The sequence below is a fragment of the Molossus molossus genome, unplaced genomic scaffold (genome assembly GCF_014108415.1).
Source record: "Molossus molossus isolate mMolMol1 unplaced genomic scaffold, mMolMol1.p scaffold_m16_p_20, whole genome shotgun sequence".
In the NCBI taxonomy this organism is placed as follows: domain Eukaryota; kingdom Metazoa; phylum Chordata; class Mammalia; order Chiroptera; family Molossidae; genus Molossus; species Molossus molossus.
The window spans coordinates 52,774,569-52,801,167 of record NW_023425356.1 but is presented as its reverse complement, the minus strand read 5'-3'; the positions used below and the strand labels follow the sequence as shown (position 1 = coordinate 52,801,167).

Genomic DNA, 26,599 nt, shown 5'->3' with positions numbered 1-26,599 from the left:
CCCGACGCAAACCACAGCCTCTGGGTGACGTGTCCACGTAGGTTCATCAGTTCGAACAAATGTACCATCTCCTGGGGGTGTCGACAGCAGGGTGGGGAGGGCCGTGCACATGTCAGGCAGGGGGGGCACATGGGAACTCTCTGTCCCTTCCTCTCGATCATTCTGTGAGCTACAACTTCTCTAAAATAAAATCTATCTTTTCGACGGTGAACGAGGCAGACGGAGACTCCCCACGCAGCCTTTGCCTTTGCTCGCGTCCAAGCTGGGAGACCCTTTCAGAAAGTAACTTTGGCACAGACCTCTGCTTCCAAATCAAACAGAAACAAAGCAAAGCCTGCCTTTCTGTTTATTGTTTCTCCTTGGGAAAGTTGCATGAAGTCAATAAGGTTACTTAATAGCCACGACATCCTAACATTGAAAAATAAAGCTCAGAATGAAGTCCCGCCAGAATCCAGGCTGGGGCTCCCCGGGGAGTGGCGGGCAGGACAGGCACCGGCGTGGCCGACGGACTGGCTGTGCTGCTGCAACTAGCTGACGGGGCGAGCTCCGGAAGGGCCTACACAGCAGAAGGAGCAGGCAGCAGGGTCCGCAGTTCAGTGGCTATTTCTCTGGGACAGAAAGGACAGGACCGAACCCAAGGGACATTCGAGCAAACGTGCTGAATGGATAAACGTGCCTAAGGCATACAAGGTACCCACGGAATGCCTGGAGTTGTCTTTTGCTCACCTCCTTCTAAAGAGAGTGAGAAATTCACCCAGGTCATCTCGTCTACCCTGGCCCACCATCAGCGTGATTCGGATCCGATCGGTGAGAAGGATGCTTTGTTGGCGCGAGACTCGAGTCTGGCACGGAGCCTGTGTTCAGAAGGTTTGGGGGAGTGAATACTGAGTAAGTGGGATATTTCTCAGAAGGCGCTGTCTTCTTGAACAGAGCCCCTGCAGGTGACAGAGATGAGCACAGCCTGTCAGTGCCAGAGGACTAAGGCCACCTGAGGCTGCTGACCAGCGGGCTCCACAGGGACCTGGACCACACAGCTCAGGCCGGGGCTGCAGACTTAGCCCCCTCTGACCAGACCCAGGGTGGCTCCACCCTGACGAGGGCCCGTTTCCCGACGTGATCCTCCCCTAACTAGAAGCAAGTCCCTGTAAGCGGAGGGCCTTTGCACGTCCGCAGCCCACCGCAGCCCCGCGTCTCAGCGCACCGACAGCAGGCTGCCAGGGAAATGACTGGCTGAGTACATCAGACTCCAAGCCACCCCCACGGCAGCGTTGACAGAGCTGCTCTTCACTGTCCGGCCTGCGGGAGAAGGGGGTGCAGAGCCAGCAGAGATGCCCGGAGAAGGGGACGCGGGCAGCTCCAGAACCGGGTCCCATGTACACGGAGCAACAGTACACACTGACGGCGACCGTCTGGGACCTGAAGGTGAGCAACGCTCCACACTCCACCCGCAGCTCAGACTTCGTCTCCTGCGGTCTTCATACCAACCCTGTCCGATAACCGATTCGCCCCCTTTTTACACATAAAAGAAATGTTGATCCGATTGTCTAAAACTCGGGTTTTCTGCCCCCAAAGTCAAAGCTCTTATGCGCTCAAAGTCAGCGAGGTGGGCCAGTCTTCTTGGTACTGAGCCACAGGAGATAGCAAATACACGTTTAATAGAAGGCTTTTTAAATACCTTCTACGCTGCCATCAAGTAAAGGGCTGTCTGCAGGTTCAAGAGCATCCTTAGAAAATCGCCCGTAAGCTGAGTTGGCCGACCCTCCCCGCTGTGCCCCATCTGCAGCCCCAGGCGGTCACCAGCCTTCACCCCTAAAAGCCTTCGGGTGACGGCACAGCCCCCAGGGAGCCCGAGGAAACAACCTCATTCCTAACCCGATTCCACGATTCCACGAGGTGGGCTTTGAAATTCTGCCATCTGCCTCCGACCCTGTCCTCACCATAACGCTCATCAAAGTTCTCGGTCCGCCCTCCCCAGACCCGAATAGCTCCCTCCTCTTCTTGAGAGGCTTGGATTATCCCGGCGCAGAACTCGAAGGTCCACGTCAGCCCTTCTGCCTCTCTGTCTTCTATGGCTTCCTTGTCATAGTGTGTGGTGACGGTAACCAGGGAGGAGACGTGTGCTCCTTTCTGCACCGTTCAGTTTCGATCTCTGTTTCAAAGTACACGTCCTCTTCCCAGCACCGCCTCGCACTGCGGCCCAGCAGCTCCCAGACCAGGCCCGTCTGACAGCCCCCCGGTCCTCAGCGGGCAGGGCCGGAGCGTCCCGTCTTCCCGTTAATTACCACGCCTGCCTGTGCGTTGGATTTCAATAACGTCCCTCTAATTACCTCGCCTATCACGGCCGCCCCTCCCTTGCCCCTGCCCCGCTTCCTCGCGGAGAGCCCGAGACGGATGAACTCCAGCCTCCGGCGCACGCGGCCACGAGCGAAGACTCCTCCAAGTTAATAAGCCGGGAGAGTTAATAAACCCGGCTTCCCCAAGTTAATAAACCTGAAGGCGCCATGATTACTGTTTTTACTCTTATTAAAATGTCGCCACTGTTGTGTCGTCGCGCTCGGCGAGGCTACCCCGAGACACCTCCTCGCCCGCCTGCCTCCCCTCCCTGCGGCCGCAGCGATATTGAGCGGAATCCCCGGGGGCCCCAATATTGGAGCTCGAGCCGCCCGGTCCCTTCAGGCTCAGCTCTGCCCTTTTATATTACACACTCTTCAGTCAAAGCCGTCGCGGCCCCCCGGACCTTCCCGATAGGCTGCAGGGGGCTGATGGAAGGAGCTGCAGGGGCGGGGGGGCCGGCAGCTGAGCTGGGCAGGAAGCCGTGGTTCTGGACATGCCTGGGCTCTCAGAGTCCACCCTCCGCGGACGCCTCTGAGGCTCCTCCGGACCTCGCCCGCCCTCCAGGCCGCACAGTCCTGTCAGGACAGCTGGGAAGAGCTGAAAGCGGGGCGATGGGAACCCCAAGTGCTTCCCAGACTCCTCCTGCTCCCTCTCCCGGAGGGGCCAGCCGGTCCAGGAGGCAGGCGGCCCTGCAGAGCCGGTCAGCGGTCTGGGCCCCGTGGAGAAGGCGTCACTGGGGATCAGAGCCCGGACAGCCATGGGGACCAGCTCCCCATTTCACGGGGGAAGAAACGGAGGCCCCGCGTCTCGTGAGTGGGCCGGTGAGTTGAGAGGAGGCTGCAGGCGCGCCCCCTGGCCTCTTGACCGCACACTGCCGGCTGCGAGGGAGTTTCCCGGCTCTCCCCACACCCTCCTCTCCCTGCTGCCAACAGCGTGGTGTCGAACCTCCAAATCCTCGCCCATCTAGTCCCCCCACCTGGCTCAGTTCCCTCTGGTTCTTGTCTCGGTGACCAGCAAGCTGAGAGAGACCCCACGACCCGCCTCTGTCAACGCCTCGGCCAGCTTCCAATGTCCGGCCGGGCAGCTGAAACAGGGGTCTAGACACCAGGGCAGAGGGGGGCTTGGTAGGTTTGGGGTCAAAACCCAATGTCAGGGATGCAGCCAAACTTAGGGGCGCGGATGCCGCATTGGGGGAGAAGGCAGGCCCAGGAGCATGAGGGGAGGACTGTGGGGACGACCCCTGAGGGCCCCGCAGGAGGAGGAAGCATCCCCCAGAGAGAAGAGACCCAACTCCGCCCCGACCGAGGCCGAATCCACCCCACAGTGTCCAGCACCCAGCACAGGCCCCGGCCCCTCTCCAAGGGGCGGCGGCAGCAGACCAGACACCGAGAAAGAGCCCCAGGTCCTGACCCCAGCAGAGTCGAGCGTGACTTCAGGGAGAGCCACAGGAAGGTCACACGGGCCTCTGGGTGTGCAAGCCGACCCGGGGCGAGGGCGGCTGTGCCCGGCGCTGCAGCTGAGCCCTGAACCCCAAAGCCTCGCCCAGCGCCCACCAGGAAGGACTCCAGACCCGGGCAGCTGTGCTCGGACCCACGTGAGGAGTCCCCACGGCCATCCCAGCCCCTGACCCCACAGCACTCCACCTGCAGCGGGGACCCGGGCGGGGCCGCAGAAGCCGCTCCAGGCCAGGAGCACCTCCCGCAGCTCGGAGCCCACACCCAGCCCGTCCCAGGCAGACCCTGCCCGCAGGAGGCTGGGGAGGAGTCAAGTGTAATTAAAGGCTGGGAAGGGCATCGTGTGGGCTGTGAGTCCTTCTGGCAGAGAGGCCTCTCCTGGGAATTCTCGGAGGTGGGGAGCCCCAAAGCTGCCCAGCCACCACCTCCACTGCAGAGCCCAACAAGGACCCTCAGTGGGAAGATGTTTCCCTCTAACGTGGGGGCCCGCACACGGGGTCGAGACCGGGGGAAGAGGGGAGCAGGGAGCGTGGAGGAGGAGGGGGGAGAGAGTACGACCCAGGCCGGGAGAAAGGAAAACTCATTAACCAGAACACCACGCTGTGCCCTCGTCTGCCTCCTTCTCTCGGCCCCACACAGAGACCCGTGTATTCTGAGCAGGGCCACCGGGCCCAGGGTCTGCTCCTGCAACTACCGCTGGGGACAGAGGCCTCCCTCGTGGAGAAGTCAGTGCCAGCAGCCCATCAGCATGTGGCGGGCAGGGCCCAGACCTGTGCACAGTCTCTGATCTCTCCCTGGGCACGGCGTCCCCCCCACAGCGCCCGCTCGGAGCCCACAGTTAACACACCGGTACCAGTGAGTCCAGCACCAGCCCCAGGTCTGGGAGGCGTGCTCCTCACAGACCTCCGCCCAGCTGCACGTGTGCCCCAGCCCAGGCTGGCACAGGGGACTCACCGGCAGGGCCCCTGGCAGGACAGGGGCACCATGCTCACGGTGGCTGGCGCCCTGCTGGAGGCACCGCTATGCCAACCAGCCTCGGAAGGTGACCGACGGTGAGATTCAGCTCATCCGGTCCAGTCCCACTCCCAGAGACGAGGTGACTTTCCCTTCCCAGGAAGCCCTGGGTCTCCTGCTGGACAGAAGAGGAAGGGGTGCCCATCCCTCACTCCCTCGGGTCTCCTGTTCTATCGACACCCACACGCAAAGAGCAGGTTCCTCACGCACGCTCAGCTCACGACGCACCTGTAGGGAAGGAAGCGGCCGTCCACCTCTGGGCACAAATCTCCACACCCAAGTGGAGAGCAGAGCATCACGGGGCAGCAGGGCACAGCTGGCCCACGGCGAGAGCCCCGAGCCGGGCCCCGGAGGGCCGTCCACCCAGGCCTCGAGGGGTGCAAGGAGCTGAAGCGCCAGCCTGATCTCTCAGCGCAGTTGGCCCTCTCTGTCCCCAAACCGTGCCAGCGACTGGGAGCCGTTCGGCGAGGGACCGCACTAGCTCAGCAGAGCAGGCAGGCTCACCTGTGCACAGAGTGCAGGGGGTGAGGGGAGCGGCCCTCTGAGTGGGAAAAGAGCAGCAACATTCTGGCAGGTGGCCAGTGTCAAAGTGACCCCCTCCAAGCCTGACAGGGATGTGGGTGAAGAAAGGGTGACACACAGAGGAAACAAAAATGTGGGTGGCATCTGGCAGAGAAGGCCGATACCAGCGTCTGTCCGACTGCCCTCTCCACCACCTCTCAAAAGATCAAATCCCTGGAAACATAAAACACACAGAGTCCCGCCCTGGCCGGTTTGGCTCAGCGGTTAGAGCGTCGACCTGCGGTCCTGAGAGACCCGGGTTCGGTTCCCGCTAAGGGCACGTACTTCGGTTGCAGTTTGTCCCCGGCCCTGGTCGGTCGTGTGGGTGGCAGCCACTCGATGTGTCCCTTTCACATCGATGTTTCTCTCTCTCTCTCTGTTCCTCTCTCTCCCTCCCATTCTACCTGAACAAAAAAATGTGAAAATGTCCTCGGGTGAGGATAAAAAAAAAAAACACAGAGTCCCATCAGGTCATCAAAACAGCACTGATGACAATGGCTGCCTCTAAGATACACATATTTCTTGTGTGCATGTGTGCGCACTGTGTGCATGTGTGTGTGTGTGCATGCATGTGCACAGTGTGTGCACGTGCATGCGTGTGCACCGTGTGTGTGCATGTGTGTGTGCGCGTGCATGCATGTGCACTGTGTGTGTGTACTGTGTGCGTGTGTGCATGCATGCATGTGCACCATGTGTGTGTGCTGTGTGCGTGTGTGCATGCATGCATGTGCACCATGTGTGTGTGTGCGCGTGTGTGTGTATGTACAGACCATATGTGCAGCCCAGCTGAGAACTGGGGACCCAACAATGGTTCTGCCACCAACTAGCTATGTGACTCACATATGCAAAATGAGACGATGAACTCACAATACACACAACTCCTAGCGCCGAGCGATGACTCTGCCAGAAACAAGTCTAAGTGCGCTTATCCCACCCTCACGACAACGCGGAGGGCAGGGAGCATCACTCCCCCGTACGGCGGAAGAAACCGAGGCGCAGAGGCAGGAGCGAGGTGGACAGCAAGGGGCTGAGTCGACTCTGAAACAGGCCCTTCTTCCAAGTGACCGAGCAGCTGCCATCAGACCAACCCTCCCACAGAAACTCCAGACGACACACAGAAAGCAGCAACGTGAAGACAGCAGACAACGGCCCAAAGCAGGCAGATGTAAAGGGGAGTCGGTATGAGGAAGAAAGGACTAAAAATGGGTGATTTTCCTGTTTTTACAGCTTTTGCTCCAGCAGAGTAAGCAGGAAACTCGGATGGAAAAACCACCGTCTTACTGGATGGAAGGACCAGAGGACAGACTTTATAGCAATGACAGCAGCCAAAAATGAGAGCAGAGACCTGGAAAGACCCCAAGAGAAGGAGACCCAACTGCACACATACACTCTGCCCGGGTCTCTGCCGGCCACGAACCAACCGCCCCGTCGAGGATCAAGGAGCTGAACCAAGATGCTAGCTCCGCCCACCACAGGGAGACAGCGTTTCAGCTGGAGTTCAGCCAAGTTAACTTGCCTACTGGAAATTTCTTAAAGTACAAGTATCCTTTGAAGAAGCATAAGAATTCAGGTTACTGACAATGTATCACATCCAGGATACAATCTAACATAACCCACACTCGACAGAAAAGAGAATCAGCACAGCCCACCTCCACAGGCGCCCAGGCGTTGGAATTAGCTGACCGACATGTTAAAGCATCTATTAGAACTATGCTCAAAGGCGTAAAGAAAAATACGCTCCAAGAGAATGAAAAGATGGGAAATGCCACAGAGAAACTCAGGCTATAAGGAGGGGTCCCGTGGACACCGTAGCAGCCCCCACGGTGACCGAAAGGCCACCTGCACTGTCCAGTGCCGTAGTCCCCAGGCAGCCGCGGGCTCAGTGTGGTCAGTGCAGCTGCAGAACCAAGTTACTGTTGTGCCTACAACACGCAAGAACCTGGAACACACCTCTATCGACTCCCTCCCTCTGCTTTGCGTTTTGTTTATTTGCTAGTAGTCCGTCTTCCTCTGTTCTTCAAAGTGGGTCATGTCTATGGATCTATATTTAAGTTCATCGAGGCTCTTTGTCATCGCCCACCTGCGGTGAAGCTGACCCAGCGAATCTCTTACTTTAGATACTGCACTTTCTAGCGTTAGAGCTGCTCTGCCCAGTCCAGTAGCAACATGTGGCTATTTCAACTCAAATGCATTAGAACGGAATACAGTTAGGAATGCAAGGAGGTGCGTCCTGGAGCCAGGTCTCCTCATCTGGAAGGGGACGGGCCGTTCCGGAGCCCGCCCGTTCTCGCAGACCAGGCTCTTCCGGATGCTCACTGCCATGGCAGTAGCTCCAAAGTAAACATGAGAAGGACCGAGAGCCACTGCATGTGATTTTTAGAAAGAAAACACAAACTCCGAGACTCGGAACTCTCTCCTGGAAGCCAGCATCTCACGCGGCGGGCGTATAAATGAGTCAGGATCGCAGGTACATTTGAAAACGGGCAGGTGTGCCCCCTTGCTGTTAGCACACTGATAAAGTTGGGGTCCACTCTGCGACCAAGAACTTCCTAACCCCTGCGAAATGTGGTGTGAGACCCGAGATCACACGTTTGTCATGTTGAAATGCACCCTTTTCTCCCGAGAGCTCTAATCAGCTCGGGAGAGCGCGTTTCAACCTTCAGCTGCCAACAGCCGATAACAATTATTGGCAAAGAAGGGTAGACGCAGGCCGACTTAACAAATTTGCTGATTATTTTTCAGCCTAGGAGTATTTCACCATCGGGGCTGGATGCCTGCCGGCTAAGGGTGCCGGTCAGTCTGTAGGGGGCGACGCTGAGTCGGTTGCATCTGTTTCTCAAGAGCGAGTATTTCTTTCTCTGGGTGTTTCGTCCTCGCATCCAGTGTGTGTTTTCCCTTTGCAAGGCAACCTGCCTGCCTATACATCCTTTTCACGTGTTAGGGTATCCACTGAGGATTCTTAGAAAAGTCACGCAGAGATTTAAAAGTAATGAAAGAAACAAACCAGTGGTATGAGAATAAAATCGCCCATATGGGCATCATCTACAGTTGGCTGGCATCGCCGAGCATTAGTGAGTAAATTATTAGCATAATTAGCTGCTATCTGTGGAGACTCTTTACTGCCACCGCACAAACACACATCATCTTTAATCCCTGGAACATATGTAAAGAGCTGGTCTCTGTCTTTTAGAAATAAGGAGGCAGAGTCCTCAGAGGTTAACCTGCCAAGTAGCAGAGCCGGGGTCTGAACCCTTGTGCGTGGGGGCGGCGAGGGCTGGGGTGGGGCGGGCCTGTCTTCCGCCGTCCATCCTGACCATGTCACTACCTCCTCGCTGCGTGTGCAGAATCCGTCCCCTTCTTCTGGGTCATTAACTCGAATCAAATCTGCGGATGCCCCTCCGACACCCCCACCCTGGGGGACAGACCTTCGTATCCAGAACACTCGCTGATGACCTTGGACTTTGAGCTCGGCTGTGGCTGATTGTCACGCTTACTTACCGTTCCTTGGTTGGTGCTGGTGATTCTGATACGGGTTGGGTCCCCATGGGAACTGGGAGGCAGCGACTCAGCTCTCTGGCCACAGGTTACACCTCTGACCTTGCTCAATGATGCCACATTTACATATCTTCAGTTGCACAGGGAGAGAGAGAGTGTGTGTGTGTATGTGTTTCTACCCCAAAAGGGGGACTCACAGCCATGCTTCCTGCTGCGGGTGACCGACAAGGACGCCTGAGCCCCTCCGCACACTCACCGGACCAGGGCTCGGGAAGCACAGTTCTCCGCCACTCCCCCGAAACCCACTGTTCAAGTCTAACAAAGAGGAAGTACCGTCTGGACGGAAGCCACGACCCCTCAGGCAGGACAGGTTCTCCCTGCACCTCGTCTTTGGGAATGAGCTCAGCCTGGCAGGAAGTCAGGAATAGGAGCTCCCTGCGTCCGTGGCAGGGGACGCTCCTGACCGTGGGTCTTACCGCGTGACAGGGAACGGGGCTCCGACCCTTCTCTCCTGGACTAAGCAGCGCCGTCAGGGTGAAGCTGAAATCCCCCCGCGGAGAGTTGGCCATCTGCAAACTGCATCCCTGAACCCTTGGGGGAGTTCCCTGGGGAAGTCCTCCGCCGGGCGCGGGGAGCACTTGGCTGTGCTGACACTAACGAGGCTGGCTCCCCAGTTTCCAGGCCTCCCACTGTGGCCCTGCTGCCCTTTGAAAGGGTGCTGTCCCTTTGGCCTGGCTCTTGAAACTCTCAACAGGGAGACAGAAGTGACCGGCATGAAGTGTTGCCCCCAGTCTCCCTTCTAGTGCCATTGAGCTCTGTCTGAACGTGACCCTTCCCGCCAGTCGGCAGGTAGGAGCGTTCCTCTGTAATCAGCTGGGGTCCATGGCAACGAGAACCCACCACTGGTCAGTTTCCTCTGAACTTACTGGTCACAGCAGCAGAGCCACAGGGTGACAGCGTCTTTGGAGACGCCCATCTCAAGTTCATTCCCTGTGACCCTGTCACCTGCTCTTTCCTAGGATCCCGTGGATATGACAGCGCTGGACCTAGGGAAGTGTTCCCGCCAACCTGCCCTGCGCGTCCCCCACTTGCACATCACATCCGGGAGCTCAAGTTCAAGGTGCTGGGGAAGACGGCATCATCTCAAAGAAGCTAAAGGGTCTGCCCAAGGCTGTCCGGCCAAAGCAGAGGGACGCCCACGGTCGTCCACCAGGTCACCAGCTCCCGCGTGGAGGAGCAGACCTATGAACCAACCACGTGGACAGACGGCGGAACAGGGCAGCGGCCACTGTGGTCTGGCGAGCAAGCAGCCCAGGGCCCCACCCTGGAGCACCTCCTCTCGGAGTCCTGAGAGCCACAGACAGCAAGAGCCTGTCGGCCAGCAGGCATGCGGAGGGGCCGGGGGCCAAGCTCCCAGCCTGAGGGGCCGACACACCTGTCCTCCGGAATCAGCCACACGGGGGACCCCTGGGACCCCGCTCTGACCACACGGAGCTCTGCACCGATGAGGGGCACAGACAGGAAGATAGTGGACAAGTGAGCTTCACACAAAGACCTTGGGAACCTGAGGAAGGACACACGCCCATGAACCAGGGTGACCTTGGGGAAGAGGCCACGTGGGCAGCTGCACCGGCCACACGTGGGGGACCCGCACAGCGATGGAGAACCGACCCACCTCTGCAGGCCCTGTGGTGACCAGTTCCGGCCGATCCAGAGACGCTTGGCCAAGACCAAGCTGGTGAGGAACCTGAGCCCTGACCCTCCCCAGGTCCCTCCTGGCAGGGCGATGCCCCCTCGCTCCTGGGTCCTAGCGCCCTCCTTTACCTGGCTCCCCTCACCAGGGCCACCGCGCAGGCTCACAACCCCTCCTGCAGCATCCCCCCTCCTCTCGGGCTCCATCTCCCCCTGTTCATCTCGAGAGGGCCGGACATGTACACCCTCTGCTCCCTCGCGTTGCACCGCCCATCAAAACGCTGTCCCGCCGGCTCCCTGCCTCTGACAGAATGACTCCTGATGAGGGTACCAGGGACCCCTGCCCAGTCCAAGGGCAAAGAGCTGGCCCGGCTTCTTGCCATTCCCACCACTGCCCTGCCTTCCAGAACCTTCCAGGTGCGGCGTTCCGCCCCAGACGGCCCCGGGCCCCCCAACACGGGCGTTGCCCATCCTGGGCTCCCTTCTCGGTCCGCACAGTGTGCCCCTGGGCCTGCGTCTCTCCCCGGACCTGAAGCTATGACCTGATGCCAGCGTCCCTGGGTTCGCGCTGCTTCGTGCTGTTCACATCTTCACGCGCCCACCGAAGGCGAGGTCCGCACGTCTCTGGTGGTCTGCGGTGGCACTTGTTCCGTGAACAGCCCCACGCGTCACTCCCGGATCCACTGATCCCTGTGACCAGCACGCATCTGCCTAATGCCCGCCCCACGCCCAGCACCGTACAAGATGCTGGATGCAGGATTCGGAGGAAACTAAACGCTGCAGAGACAGGACGGTCCCCGCCCTCACAGAGCGGATGGTCTAGGGACACAGACAGGCCGCAAACCCACCAATCAACGTGCACTTCAAGCTCCAGTGAGCACAGTGGAGACAGCGAATGGCCCCCAGTGACATGAAATCAAGGGACTTAGAAGCAAGGGCTGGGTCCCTGTCCCACTGGCCACCCCCTCTTGACACCGTTTTACTCCTTCTGAGCACCTGTTTCATCTCCGAGTCTCAGCAGCCTCCCCTCGCTCATGAATGCCGCTGCCTTCGTTGGGTGTGTTTTACACGCCGGGCACTTGCAGGAATTTAATGGGTCCGTTGGATGACGGCCTGAGGGAACAAGTGATTTTTTTTTTCATCCTCACCCGAGGACATTTTTCGATATTTTGTTCAGGTAGACTGGGAGGGAGAGAGAGAAACATCGATGTGAAAGGGACACATCGAGTGGCTGCCACCCGCACGACCCAACCAGGGCCGGGGACAAACTGCAACCGAGGTACATGCCCTTAGCGGGAACCGAACCTGGGTCTCTCTGGACCGCAGGCCAATGCTCTAACCGCTGAGCCAAACCGGCCAGGGCCAAGTGACTGGATTAATGGACCAGTGGTTTACGAGGCTCCGTGTAACCCTAAATCTGAGAAATCCACGCACGGCTAGTGGAGCACATCCTAGTTTTCCGATGGACGACCCGGGATCTCTGGTTTCATTAAACGCCCGTTTACAGAGATGAAGTGCAGGCGGGCGCGGCATCTCCCTAAACAGCAGAACTGAGAGGACCCAGTGGCGGCCGGTACTGGGGAGAGGAATACCACCGTTCAGGAAGACGGCGTTCCCCGAAAAAATGATTCCTCCGCCCCTTTTCCGACCCGGCCAGGCCGAGGAGCTCCAAGGAGCCCACTGTCCTGGACGTGAGCCCCCCGCGGACGCAGGGGGACCCCTTCTGGCGGGCCAGGGCTGTCTGCAAGCACAGGGAGGTTCACAGGGAAGCTTGGACAGGGGTCACTGCGGGACGGAGGGACAGCTGCTGGCGGTCCTGGGGAAGTTGCATCTGGAAGGTTCCGGATCCGACATGGAACCGCGTTGCCGCCAAACGAGCAGACAGGCTCCCAGGACGAAAGTCGCCAACAGCAAACTCTGGGAGCCAGAGAGGAGGGACATGGGCCTGGGCTGCTCTGCTGTCCGTCACCCTGCTCGAGGGACGGCGGAGACGGACGCAGACGGGCCGGTCGGGACAGGACGGGACAGGATGGGGCGGGACCGGCAGGAGCAACACACGTGCACGGCCGTGTCCACACACAGACTCGCAGGCGACCCGAAACCCGAAACCCTTCCACGGCACACTCTGGCCGGACGGCCAAGCGGCAGGGTCCAGCTGGCGGGGTCTGCTGTCGAGGAGCTGGTTCAGCAGGACAGGCTGAGGATCGTGCCCTCCCTGGGGGTGCACACCAGCATTCCGGCAGGAGTGGTGTGAGAGTGGACAGGCCACGAGGCCCGGGGTCAGCGCTGGGGACAGCACCCAGGTCTCCGGCCCCGACCGCAGGACCTAGACGGGTCTTCGCCTAAGAACCGCTTTCCTCGAGTACAAATGCGGGGAAATCCCTGCTCTGATACAACTTTCAAATCCGTGCTGAGGGCCCACGGCACAATATGCATGAAGGCTCCGGGAAACCGTGAAGGAGACTTTTTCCCCACAAACCCTCTTACGGCACTTTGTACAGGCCGAGCAGCGACCTGTACGCGTGACAGGCATTATCCGAAACGACCCCGTGGGGTTGGACCGTCGTTATCCCTGCTTAGAGAGGAGATGAGCACAGAGGAGGTGGACCCATGCCCAAGGGAACACAGGGTAAACCGGGGAGCGAGGGCTTGACCCCGACACCCCCCGGAGCCCACACTCCCAACAGGACACCGTGTCACCCCACTCGGCTCCGGAGAAGAGTGTTCTTTCACTCACGTGAAAACAGCAACGAGCTCTGGACAGTTTGGCTCAGCAGTCAGAGCATCAGCCCACAGACCGACGTGTCTCGGGTTCGATTCTGGTCAAGGGCACATGCCTGGGTTGCAGGTTCGATCCCAGGTCAGAGTTGTGCGGGAGGAACCAATCGATGTGTCTCACATCAATGTTTCTCTCTCCCCCTCTCTCTTCCTCCCTCCCTCCCGTCCATGCTATATCTTAAAAAGCAAACAAGAAACCCCTCGGGTGAGGATTAACGCCCCCCCAAAGAAACCCAACAGTCATCACCCCGGACCCAGTACAGTCCTCTGTGTTCTGCAAGAAGACTCCGCCTTTCGTACCTTCGGGAACCCTCCCAACAACCCAGGAGGTTGCTCTTCTGTTCCTCTGCACAGACAAGGAAACCAAGGCTCGGACATCCGGGACGCGCATTTCAAATTATTTCCCCAGTGCTGGGAGGTCCATGCAGCACCCACATTATCATTATCCGTGTCCCCGCCCACCGCTCCGTCTGTGGAGCGACTCCCGAGACGGAAGGACTCAGCCCTGCCGAGGAGAAGACCCAGGAGGGGGAGGGTGTGGGCTGACAAGCGGGGACGCTCCCTGCAGTGACATCTGCACTCCGCACGAAAGCATCTCCTGCCCTGGCCCCTCCGAGGACCGAAACGCTGTCACAGAATCGTCATTCCTTTCGGTGAACACCCTTCCAGTTCAGAAGTGTCTGGAAGAAAACCAAATGACCACGCACGTCCCAGTGTGAATTACCTCATGACATCTCTCCGAGGGCGGCCAGCTAAGGGCGGGCGCCAGCCTGCACCAGGCCATCTGAAATGTCGAAGGTCACCAGCTGGGCTCAGCACGTACAATGAGCAAGAAGGCGAGGCTGACGGAGACCCTGAGCCGGGGTGGGGGAGCCGGTGCCGGGGCTGAGTCCGGGCGCAGGGGCTCAGAGCCCAGCGGGAGGGTCCCTGGGACGTCCCTCCCCTCTGCATTTCCGGAGCCCACCTCACGGGACCGCCAGGGCTTTCGTCTCTGGGCACCGTGCGTGTCCCCTGAAGACAGTGGCTGTCAGTGTGCGCGGGGAACCCTGCCACAGCGTGAGGGGGGCAGGAGGGGGGTGCCCGCAGCAGAAGGTGGAAACTCTCAGCGGTTGGGTTTAAAAGGATCGGTTCCCCGGGGGGAGCAGGAAGCTCCCCCGGGAGCCAGCGTTGGGGAGGAAGCCTGGGAGGACAGAGGGGTGGGGCGAGGGCTGGACGCGGGAAGGAGGCCCTTTGAGAAGGAGGCTGAAATACAGGACAGAGCACCAGGCGAAGGCAGGTGTGGCCAGAAGGGTCCATCTCGCCTGTGCAGGGCCAGCAGGGCCTGGGGCGGGAACAGAAACGGGGTTCCCGTGTTTCTGCTGGGTCCCAGACAAAAGGGCCCCCCAAAGCCACCTCACTCGAGGGCAAAGATAAATTTTTTAAAGTACATTTTTATTGATTTTTTAGAGAGAGAGGAAGGGAGAGCGAGACAGAAACATCGATGAGAAACACTAATCGGCCGCCTCCTGCACGCCCCCTACTGGGGATCCAGCCAGAAACCCCAGCATGTGCCCTGACCCGGAATTGAACCGGGACCTCTCAGTCCACAGGACGACGCTCAATCCACTGAGCCACTCCAGCCGGGCAAGGACAGATCTTTACATCCAGGCCATCGGAGCCTCCGCCATCCCTGGTTCTCCCAGTGCCCAGGAGGGGCCCAGTGAAAGCCACACTCTGGGAAAGAGCAGGAACCACACCTTCCCCGGGCCCCGCCTGCTCCCTGTCCTGGGCCCGGCCCGGCCCCAAAGTCATCCACCCCTTCTACCCTGGACTGGGCCCGGGCCAAGCTCACACCAGGTCCCACTCAGGTCTGGCTGTCCGTCCTCCACAAAGACATACTGACCCTCCTGCAGAGAGAGGGACGTTCTGGGCCCGGGGGGGCTGGCCCTCATCCACTGCTCGGTGAATGACAACAATGTGAAGAATGAAGCTATGGTTTGGGGGACAGTCCCCAGGAGCCCAGCTTTTGGTATTTAAAAGAACTTATAAGCGCTTAAGAGGCTAATCTGGAGTTCAGGAGGGGGTGTTTTGTTTTGTTTTGTTTTGAAAAATCCTTGTAAAGGCCCCTGAGGCTTGTGGGGGGAGGCAGGGACCTGTGAGTGCGGTGTCACCGAAGGGGGTGTCATGAGGGCAGGCCGCTCCAGAGACCCCTTCGCACGGGGGCTCGGGAGACAGAGGACTGTCTCCGGCGGGAGGGTGTGTGCCCAGAGACAAAGCAGACAGCTGGGCATGGAGGGTGGTGCCCACCCATCAGACACCGGCCAGGCCACGTGCCAGATGACAACACCCCCCGGTTCTCCCGACGGCATCAGAGCTGGGCACTTCTCAGACCCCCGAAAAACCACCCACCTGCAGGGGCAGCACACAGCCCCGTATCTGCTAAGGGGCCGGGCACACTCAGAAAGGTGTCCAGGGGCCCCTCACGGTCACTCAAAGGGTCACGGCCGTGGGGCCACACCAAGCTGAGAGCTACACCCCCCAACGACTGAGCTGAGCCCTGTTCTGGGACCCGGAGGGCCGTCACCTCGCACATCGAGAAGACACCTGTTCCCTCCGTATGAGCAAACCCAGGAGGATGGGCTGGCCACAGGGAGGCCAGGGAACAGTGAGGTCTCCCACGAGACGGCGTCTAAGGAACATGGGACACGGGGGGCGCAGGGTGGGAGGGGCCAGATGAGCGCCCTAGACAGACAGGGAGGGGAACGTAGGTTCCCAGCTGCGAGTACGTGAAACGTGGAGTTTATTCTCGTATTAGTGTTGATCACGCCCTGGTCGGTTTGGCTCAGCGGTTAGAGCGTCGGCCTGCGGTCCTGAGAGACCCGGGTTCGGTTCCCGCTAAGGGCACATACCTCGGTTGCAGTTTGTCCCCGGCCCTGGTCGGTTGTGCGGGTGGCAGCCACTCAATGTGTCCCTTCACATCGATGTTTCTCTCTCTCTCTCTGTTCCTCTCTCTCCCTCCCACTCTACCTGAACAAAAAATGGAAAAATGTCCTCGGGTGAGGATAAAAAAAAAAAAAAAGGTCCTGAGTGTTGATCAGTCATTGTACCACTGTCCACTCAGACACCTGTACCCCTGCTCTTCCCCGCCCTGCGCGGCATGTGGTCCGCTCCCAGCCACGCTAGAGGCTACGGGTATTTTTTATACCGACAGAGGTCCGTGGGGCCTGTTGGACCCGCTGGTCCAGCCACAGCAGCCAGGTGCCTGTCTGAGTCCGTCCGTCAGGCAGCAATGACGGTAAAAACACAAGTCGAATATGGTCTGAGACAAGCCCCCCGGGCAGTCAGAACGGGCAGACGGATTCAGTTACCCAAACCCAGGGCCCCCGACTGGCATCTCCAAGGCTGGAAGAGACCAGGCTCCTTCCCGTGACGTCAGTCAACGGGCCAGGAAGAGTTCTGTCCGTCCCGTATTTTTCGTTGTTTCAGGACAATGGGGTCTGGTGATGGCGTCCTTAAGTTCTAGCTCGGCCAAGCACGGCAGCGGGCGACACGCTCTGCGGACGATCGGCGGCGTGGGCCACCACTGCAGAGCACAGCACAGAGGCAGGTTTTGCAAATCCGTTGGTAGCTACCCAGACGGGCCATCTGCGATGGGGTCAGGTGGACCCGCCGGTGCGCAGGTGCGGGGGGACCCCGGTTTTACTCCCCCCGTGACGTCTTCACCGAGACTTCGTGGCTGCGGCAGTCCGACTGCCGCCCAGCGCCCGGGAAACGTAATCCCCGCCTAAGCCGCGCCTTATTTATTTCCAGGGCTGCAGAAACAAACACGGCGCAGGATTAGGGACTTTGCGCCTCCTCTTCAGCCCACGGAGCTCCAAGCCTCCCGCTGACGAGTGCCAGGGCTGCAGCCGCTTTTATTAATTTCTTCTCGGTTAAAAATACAGACACGGATGAGGGTGCTTGACCAAAATAACAATTTGACATTTGGAAGGCGTTCGCTTCATTTCGGCGGGACGGTTGGCGAGAGGCCCTTTCATGGGTGACAGAGACACGGGGCTGCCACCACTGGTGAGCGATGACATAGCTCATTCCAACGGTGGTAACTGCTGGGAATGCCCCACCCTGCACGCGTCAAAGACGAGGACAGACGTAAACCCTCCGCCGGCCGTGGTCCCGGGGAACAGGCATGAGGCGGCTCGGCCTCTTCTCTCCAGAACCTTCCCCCCACTGGGCTTCCAAGTTACCAACCTCCCCAAACCGAACCCAAAGGCTGCTGGCAGAAACACCGTCCCACGTGTCGCTAAGAGACTCTCAGGAAAACACGCAGGGTGTTCCTGGAGGGAGACAGGCATGCGGGACCCGGGCAGGCCCCCCGCGGCAGGTCCCAGCGCCCCTGCGGCCCCCACCCTCCCTAGCTCGCCTGCTCACCACGAGCTCCCCTCTGAACGCCACGTTAGAAAGATGTAAAAAACAAACAAACAAACAAAAAAACTGAAAAGCATTCAAGGAGAGCTCAGAGTTGAGAGTGAGGCAGAACTTATTTTTAAATCTGTGGTGGCCGTGAGGGTACTGCCCCCACCCCCGCAATCCATGTCCCTGTGTTGTAACCCAGTGCCTTATAACCAAGCGACAACATCGGGTATTTTAAACAGGACATAATTCAACCACGACAGTTTGTATACGCATGTAGTCTAAGGGGGTTGAATGCGTTTCTGGTAATATCACGAGTATTTTAAATTCTGGTTCATTTCCTCATCTCACAACACGCGGCCCCCCAAAACCGTGTTCAACCGTGAACAAGAATCGGCCGATCCTTTCATCAACGGACCGGCTCCCACGGGCCACCCAGCCAGCGTCTTCGCCGTCCGCGGACGAGCTGCCCGAACCGAGAAACGGACCGGCCGGCACGTGGCGAGCTAAGGAAAGCTCTCGTCGCCGGAACCTGACGCAGGTCCCCACCGGCACAGCGCGGACGGCCGACGGGGACAGCTCCTTCTCCCAGCGCGCCCCTTTCACGTAAGAACCCACAGAACCGCAGAGGGAAAGCTCTCGTCGCGGAACCTGACGCAGGTCCCCACCGGCACAGCGCGGACGGCCGACGGGGACAGCTCTCATCGCGGAACCTGACGCAGGTCCCCACCGGCACAGCGCGGACGGCCGACGGGGACAGCTCCTTCTCCCAGCGCGCCCCTTTCACGTAAGAACCCACAGAACCGCAGAGGGAAAGCTCTCGTCGCGGAACCTGACGCAGGTCCCCACCGGCACAGCGCGGACGGCCGAAGGGAACAGCTCCTTCTCCCAGCGCGCCCCTTTCACGCAAGAACCCACAGAACCGCAGAGGGAAAGCTCTCATCACCGGAACCTGACGCAGGGCCCCGACCGGCACAGCGCGGACGGCCGACGGGGACAGCTCTCCTCGCGGAACCTGACACAGGTCCCCGACCGGCACGGCGCGGACGGCCGACGGGGACAGCTCCTTCTCCCAGCGCGCCCCTTTCACGTAAGAACCCACAGAACCGCAGAGCCTGGGTCCAAAGGCAGGGCTTGTCCCTCGGCCCCGGCACAGAATAGCCGCGCCTGCTCCCTGACTCCCTTTCAGAATTTAAGTCTGAAGATTCCGAGAAATTCCTGCCCGGGGACCAATACGTATGAAAAAGAAAACACCTCCGAGCGAGGGCGGCTTCCAACCACCTCCTAAATAAAAAATAAAAAAGCGGGAAGTTCTGTGTTGCGCGCACACACACACGCACACACACACACACACAGCCTGAGGACGGCGCTGCGTATTTCAAACTAAGCCCCCAGCAACTTGAGGCAGACATCAATTTATTACCTAGCTGTGTTTGATTTTTATATTCCTTGCCTTTTATTACGCCAGCAAGGGCGCCAGCAACAGATAAAGTCGAGCAGAACTAGAACAATGGCCCCTGTCGCCTCCTCTGCGGCTCCTTTGGGGAGTGACCACCTGCCCGATTTTGATCTCCGAGTGAACGCCCCGGTCATAAAACCCGGCTGACTGTCCTCCCTGCGCACACCCTCCGTGACCTTGACGCAACGGAGAAGGGGTTCACCCCGGCTCACTCCATGGCTCTGCCATTCCCTCCCGGGGCCGCCCAGCAGCAAAACCGATGCTGGGAGGGAGGTGTGCCGAGCCCCAGTTCGGTCCCTGTCTTCCCAAAGTCCGTCTGCTCCAACAGCAAGGGGAGGAACCCAGGTCAGCCCAGGAGGAGAGGTCTCCCCTGCCTGTGGTCTGGGGACATGCGGAGAGAGCAGCCCCGTGACAGCAATCCCATCCCAGGCGGCCGGTGGGACGTCCAGAGCATTCCGAGGGACGGTCATCACCCGCACATGTGAGGGGAATGGCCCAAAGGACCCAGGACTGACTCGTTCTGAGCTGGGGTCCCTTCCGGAGGCCCAATTCGCTAGGGTGTCACCACATTCCCTAACTCAGCAGCCTCTCTGGTACTGCGGAGCTGGTTTGGGACCAATTTAGGGAAAACTCGAAACCACCCAGATCAGATGGTTCCGTCACATCAGGACCGGCAGTTCTATAAACAGACGTCTCAGGCCGGGATATTCTGGCCGTCTGCCGACTTTCGGGACGGGGACGACGGCAGGGTCTGTGGACGCAGACCCCGCCAGCACCCTGACGCCCCTTCTCCAGCTCTGCGTCTTCCCACCTGACTGACAGGTCGCGAACAACGGGGTCCCGTCCCGGCCTTCTACTCTGGACGTCCAGAAACCAGCCTTCTCCGCGCCAGCCTCAGTGTTCATTTGCTTTGGACGATCAGAAGATACATTTGTCCTCAGGGTGTCGTGGTGGAGGACAGAAACGTTTAACGAAACATCCTGAAGCTTCCAAACAAATGGCTTGTGCCCAAGAAACCTCTGTCAAGTGCTTTTTTTTTTTAATTAGACAAACTCAGTGCCTGACACCGAGAAGGTGTGACAACCGGCTGATGGAGTAGAAATCTCACTCTGACCAGGCAGCGAAGAGAGGTTCAAACCCCAGAAGTGCACAGACAAATGGTTGAAATAAACGGGGCAACGTGCCTGGTGCCCAGGACGCGTACGGCCCCCCGACGTCCGCCCACTCGCTGTCTGTCTGACCGCGTTCACGCGCGGACACAGCGTCTGCGCCTGGTGAACTCTGTGACCAGCGTGTTTCCTGAAGGCTCCCTTCGGATGAGCTGTCCCACTTCTACCCCCGTGACCGTCCCAACCGCTTCAGCCGTGGTCCCAACGTCCTCTCTGTCTGCCTCGGATGGGCCTCAAGGTTTTAAAATATCCAATGGAACAGAAGCAACATTATTTTTACAAACGTACTTGTTAAAGAGGAGATGAGCTCTCTGTGCCGTGACTGTGATCTAAGACTGGGTGGTGACCCTCCAGGGGCCAGACACCTGGCTGTGCCGGACAGCCCCTGCCCAAGTCCTCGTCCCGCACTTAGAAACACCCGACAGCCAGGACGTGCAGACAAGGGAGAGTGCCGGGCTACCCCCCGAAGGCAGGCTGAGCCCCCTGGCTCTCACCGCCCAGCCCCACCGTGCCCTGCGGTAGGAGGAGCTCCAGTCACAATGAAGAACACAGGAGAGCGTCCTGAGCCCAATTTTAAAACAAAGAAACAAACAAACCTCTCCTTTCTCTCCCACCACGCAGACTAATACCGTGGCGATGGTCAGATACATTAAAACCCCTGTTTTGTTGGAAGAAGAGGGGGGTTGGGACTGGGGACAGAGGAGGAGTGGGAGAGAAATAAAATTAATCTAAACAAGCGACCGCCAGGCTGGACGTAGACAGGGAGCTCCAGAGTCCGAGCAACCCCGTCTCGAACATCTGTGTCTCCAAAATCTTTGTCGAAATTACAGCGGGAGCCCTCCCTGTCCCATCGCCGCCCCTCCAAACAGCACGGCTCACACTCCCCAAAAACCCTCCGGGCCCGGGCCAACAGCTGGCAAGTTGATCCCTGCAATTTTCTCTGCAGAAACAGCTTTGTGGGGGGAGACGTGACCCTCCGGGGGCTAATCAGCCCGAACGCCAGCCCCGGAGGGCCGAGCGGGAAGAGACATTGTTGTGTCAGGGGCCCACAGCAACCGCTGCCTCTCTGAACACAGCCCGGCTTCCCGAAAGGAGATTTGATGGGCCGGACAGCTGTGTTGACCCTCGAGCCTTCTCTGATTTGTGATTTTTTTTTCCCTTCACACACAGAATAGAAATGCACAACCCAAATCCTTTCCTAAGCGCCAACACTTTCGAATTCGCTAGTGTTCTGCCCAACCGACGCGGACAGCTCAGTGGGCGTCCGCAAGCAGAAAGATAAAGACTGGACCCGCACCGTCCCGGCGCCTCCGGACCACAGCCGGGGCCGGGCAGCCATCCACCAGAGCTCTGTCCGGAGGCGAGCCGTCCTGTGGGCCACATCCGCCGAATTACCTACAGCTGCACCTTCCGCCCGGACACCGCGGCAATACACACAGCGGAGAACAGCCACGGGCGTCTTGTTTTCCTAACGTTGCGACGGTCCCCACTCGGGCCAGCAGACACGCATTCGTACTTCACGCTGGTCTGCGCCACACAGCTCATCCCAAACCAAATGTGCATGTTTTTGAGCGTTCAAAATGTAACGTGTCTTTTCGACACCCAGCGTCAACATGCCGGACTCTCTCCGCGCGGGGTGACTTGAAGCTATCATGGCAGAGCAGCATGGAGTCAGAGCAAGGACGTTTTGCGTGGGTCACAAGGTCTAATAGCTTTGTCACACTCACACCTAAACACGGAAACAAACATATTCCTGCTTTTCCTCTGTGCTCTCTGTTACACGGAGACGTGTGAGCACACACACACGCACACACGCTTCCCTGCGTGTGTTTAATAACAGGGCAGGAACACCTTTCCATGCACGGATCCGCCCGATTGTCCTCACTGAGTGCTGTCCCTTCTGTTCACCAGTGACAACTGCGAATTCGCCCCCAGGCTCCCTCTGGTCACACAGCCCGGCCCCACGGCACAAGCACAGCCACTTTCTGTCCTTCAGCCCCCCCCCCCCCCCCCCGGCGCCTCTCCGAAGCCAGTGTCCCTGTTCACCACTTTGACAAGGAGAGCAGTCTTCCTCCCCTGGCCCCTCAAAGCCACCGTGGGGCCTGCCTGGCCAGACCCAGGACCCCATCCCACTCCCGGCCCTACCCAGGCTTCGGGTATCACAGGAGTGGAGATTCCAAGTAACCCACTTTCTGAAATACTGCCCCCCCATTCTCTTCAAAACACACGGGACCTTCAGGTCGGCGGGAGGGAAGTTCCCCGCTGCGCTGCGGGGCCCAAACACACACCCAGGGGGGGCCGGGAGGAGGCGCAGGAAGGAGCGCGACGTGGGCAGGCCCCCAGGGTGGCCTAGAGGCCCTGCGCCCCAGGGGTTTGGAGGAACGGGGAAGGGAGGGGGAGACTACAGAGAGAGAAAAGGCAAGCGGGGTGCGCGCTCGGAGCTCTGAGGGGCTGGAGCGCCATTTCTGAGCGCAATATGTCGGGACCCAGCGGACAAAACCAAGCGGGAAAGGCGTGCAGGGAGCCGAAGCCTTGGTGTGGACACAGCCTCAGGGCTCGCTGGCAATCGGCGCCTGGTGGGTGCACCCAGGTGGGTCAGGTGGGCGGGAACCAGCGAGGAGACAGAGACCGCGGGCAGCCCGCGGGGCACCCCAGGGAAGGGGGTTGGAGGGAACAAGCTCCATGAACACTCCAAGTCAGGGCGCGTCCCCAGAAGACTGGAATGGTGCGAGCCGGCCACGGAGAGGAGCCCTCCGCCTGCGTCCCGGCCCAGCGGGGTGGCGCGGTGCACTTCTCCCGGGGAGCATACCGCGCGCGGGGAGAGGACACCAAGCGTCTCTGGGCGTTCAGGTGCCTCTCTGGGCTCTCGATCGCGCACCAGGGCGCCGCCGACCGCGCGTGCGGGGCGGGGGCGCGCGGACACTTACTTCTCGTAGTCATACTTGCAGTACAGCTTCTGGTCCCGGTAGAAGCAGGTGGTCTCCAGGGGCTCTTTGCAGGAGGCGCACTGCACACACTGCTCGTGCCAGAGGCTGTCGTTGAGCCGCAGCAGAAACCTGTCCGAGATGACCCGCTGACAGCCCTCGCAGACGGACTTGGGGCTCACCGCTCTGCCTGCAGCCGCAACAGAGGGTCGCGGGTGAGCCGGGCATTCCTGCCACCGCGCCCGACGCCCCCAATCACTCACACCACGGATGTCCCGCGTCCCCACCGGAGGACGCCCTGGCCGGTCCACGCAGCCCGGGTTTTGGAGACAAGAGAAAAAGCAAACCAAGCGGCGCTTCTAATACACAGGGAAGGTTTAAACTCTACCAGAAGAGAGGACATCTGTAAGTGGCCTTTAATTATCAAACTAGCCGGGTGTGCCCTTAACCTGCAGAATTAGAGTCGCAATAAATCTGTGCTCCGGGGTCATCACACAATCATGAGATCTCTACGCGTGCCTCCACGGACCGTTATTAAAACTGAATGTGTAAAAAGAATTCTGTTTGGTTTTGCCTTTTACTCAAACGAAGTTCTAGGCTTTTTCATTTTTTTTAGCGGAGGTTTTACAATCGTTTTTTTCTTTTCTTGAAAAGTCCCGCGCGGAGGGAAAAATAGCCTCTTGCCCCAGGCAAACTCTGTGTTCAGACCTACGAGCCCCACACTGCTGCATCTCGGGCTGCCGTGCAAATTGCAGATGGGTTTTTCATAATTAAGAGGCATCAAAATAAAGAGAACGGGAAAACGGAGGGAGGACGGGGAGCGGAGCCGGGCGCTCCCTTCTGGCCAGGGCTCCGGGAAGCTGGTGGGGTCCGCAGCCGCCTGGGATGGGGTCCGCAGCAGCACCAACCCCAAAGCAGCTCAGCAAGCAGGGCGCTCCGCTGGGCCTGCCCCTTGGACTTCCTTTAGTTTGCTAGATGGGGTGCTTTTGGGGGGGGGGTGGAAGAACACTTGGCACCTTCATTGGCACATTTCACAGCTGATTAAAGAAGGCCTTGCCTGGGGTGACAAGAGCTGCGTGCGGGGTGTCCCACAGGACCTGACTTTCCCCATTTCCCGGTTACACTCCTGGGTGTTCCCCTCCGGGGACCGGCCGCCGCCTGGGACAGTGGCCTTGGGGCACCGACAGGCTGGGAAGAGCAGCAACGTGCTTCTCAAGGTGGACGATCTCTGCTCTCTCTGCGCCGTCTCTCGGTGGAGACGAGCCCTGGAGCCCCGGTGAACCCCACTGCCCGCTTCCAGCGGAGGCGCGCTCCTGCCCCGGCTCCTCCTAAGTTTCCGGGAGGGCGGCTGGAAGAGAGGGACGCAGGCGGGCGATTTCGTTTCATCTGGGGAGCCCAAGGGCCCCTCTCCCTGCGGCATCCCCCCACTGCACTGTCTCTGCTCCCCCTCCACCCCGCTTAAAGCGGGTCCGAGTGGTGCAGAGAGGAGGGAGTAAAGGACAAAACAAAATCCCTTCCCGTTTAAACAATCGAAACACCCACTCCCCGAACTTAAAAGGTGCTCAGGGCAGGCTGGGTGGGGTGAGGTCCTGGCCTTGGTCCGGGGCCCCGCGGGCGGACATGCTGTCAGGTCTCGAGCGCGGCTCCCCCGCGGTCGCCGCGAAGGGGCTGGGGAAGCGGAGAACCGCAGGCCGGGCTCCGGCTCCAGTTAATTAAAGCCGAGGCGAGGGCCCCGCCGCGCCGGCTAATCCCCGCACTGCGCTGCCCAGCGGCCCGGAAAAGCCCCTCGGCCGGGTGGAAGCTGAGACCAGGGCTGGAGTCAGTCGGTGGGCGCCAGAAGCCTCCTCCGACTTGGGCACCCGGGGCCTCAGCCTCGACGTTCGCCTCCAGGACGCCGAGGAGAGGGTTGCATTTGAGAGACGTCGATCAGCTCCGTGATTAAATATCCAGCCCAGGGTGTTTTTAATCGCTTGCCACTCAGACGCCTGCGAGCCAGTTCGCCCGGCCCCCGCGGCTTTGGGGAACTCGGTGCCCGGAGAGAGACCGCGGTCGGTGTGGGGCAGGACGGACCCAGGGACTGACGGACAGACGGGGGCTCAGCTGAGCGCAGGAAGTGGGATGCGAGTTGCCCTGTCGCCCAGTGCGTCCCAGCGAGCGCGGCTCCAGACGGGGCCAGGGGCGCGGAGGTGCGTGGTCTCGGTACTCACCCAGCAGCGAGGAGAAGGAGGCCGAGGTCTCGATGGCGCTTTGGAAGTTCTCCTCCATCTTCAGGCCGTCCAGCATGTTCGGGCCGGGCCGCGGGGACCTGCGGAGGAGAGGAGACGACGCTCTGGGGCCCGCGCCCTCCGGGACCGGCCAGCGCGCTCCTGGGAAAGGCCGGAGGGAGTGGCCAGGGCAGCAGAAGGAGCCGCAGGGTAGAGGCCGGCCAAGAGGAGCCTGGGGTAGGCGGGGAGACGAGTCACCGCGAGCTGCTCCAACTGATCTGCCTCCACTCGAAGTCAACGCGTTATGTACTTAGGCCTCCGCCCCCCAACTGCGCTTCTCCTTCCCTGCCCCCACGTCCCCACCCTGTCCCAGCCCAGGGTTCCCTCGTCGGACCGACTCCGCCCAACCTCCACTGCGGTGGGCCCTGGGGACGTCCCCGCCGGAACCCTGCTCCGGGGTGGGATGGGGTGAAAGGCCCGGGCACGCGGGACCGCGACCTCCACCGCCCGCGCCCGCCCGACCCCGTGCGCCCCTCACCTGCCCCGGCGGAGAGGGCAGAGCGGGCGGTCCGGACGCGGGCGCCGGGCTTCCTCCTGCTGCCCGCCGGTGCCGGGAACGTCTGCAGGAGCAGCGGAGTCGCCTCGGGGCGGAGCCGCGCCGGCCCCGCGCACTCTTGGCTGCATTTCAAATCAACTTTCAGAAGCGCCCGCCCGAGCCGGAGCCCAGCGGGCCGCCTCCCTTACCTGACGGGCGAGCTCGCTGCGAGGCCGGAGCGGGACGGGCGGCGGCGCGGGCGGCGGAGGCCCTCGAGGCTGCAGGGAGCGGCCGCGGCTCTGGCGCGCTGGGAGGGAGCCGGCTCCTCGGCGCGCGGGCCGGGCCGGGACGTGGCCGCGGCGCCGGCCTTCTCGGGACGTCCAGCCCGCCCGGTCGCTCCTCGAGGCGAGAGCAGGGCCGCCGCTTCTCGGAGGCGGGGAGGGAAAGCGGCGGCCCGGGTCCTGGGTGCGAGTCGGGCCCAGACTGCCGGGGCGGATCCGGCCGCTCGGCCCGGGCGGCGGCTGCGTGCGCGGCGCAGGGAGGGGTGGAGAGCTCGGGGAGGGGGCTGGAGCGCGTCCCGTGGAGGGGCCG

The 26,599-nt window shown here is 60.3% G+C and overlaps 1 protein-coding gene across 1 annotated transcript in view; it reads right to left on the bottom strand.

Moving 5' to 3' along the window:
- LMX1A (LIM homeobox transcription factor 1 alpha) overlaps positions 1-26,064 on the bottom strand; it is a 100,085-nt gene extending 74,021 nt beyond the window's left edge. Inside the window, exons 1-3 of the mRNA XM_036273170.1 lie at positions 26,012-26,064; positions 25,477-25,705; positions 23,273-23,459 (exon numbers count right to left, since the gene is read on the bottom strand). Of these exons, the coding sequence (XP_036129063.1) occupies positions 23,273-23,459; positions 25,477-25,552 (263 nt within the window). The 5' untranslated portion in view covers positions 25,553-25,705; positions 26,012-26,064. The remainder of the gene's footprint in view (positions 1-23,272; positions 23,460-25,476; positions 25,706-26,011) is intronic.
- Between the last annotated feature and the right edge of the window lie 535 nt (positions 26,065-26,599).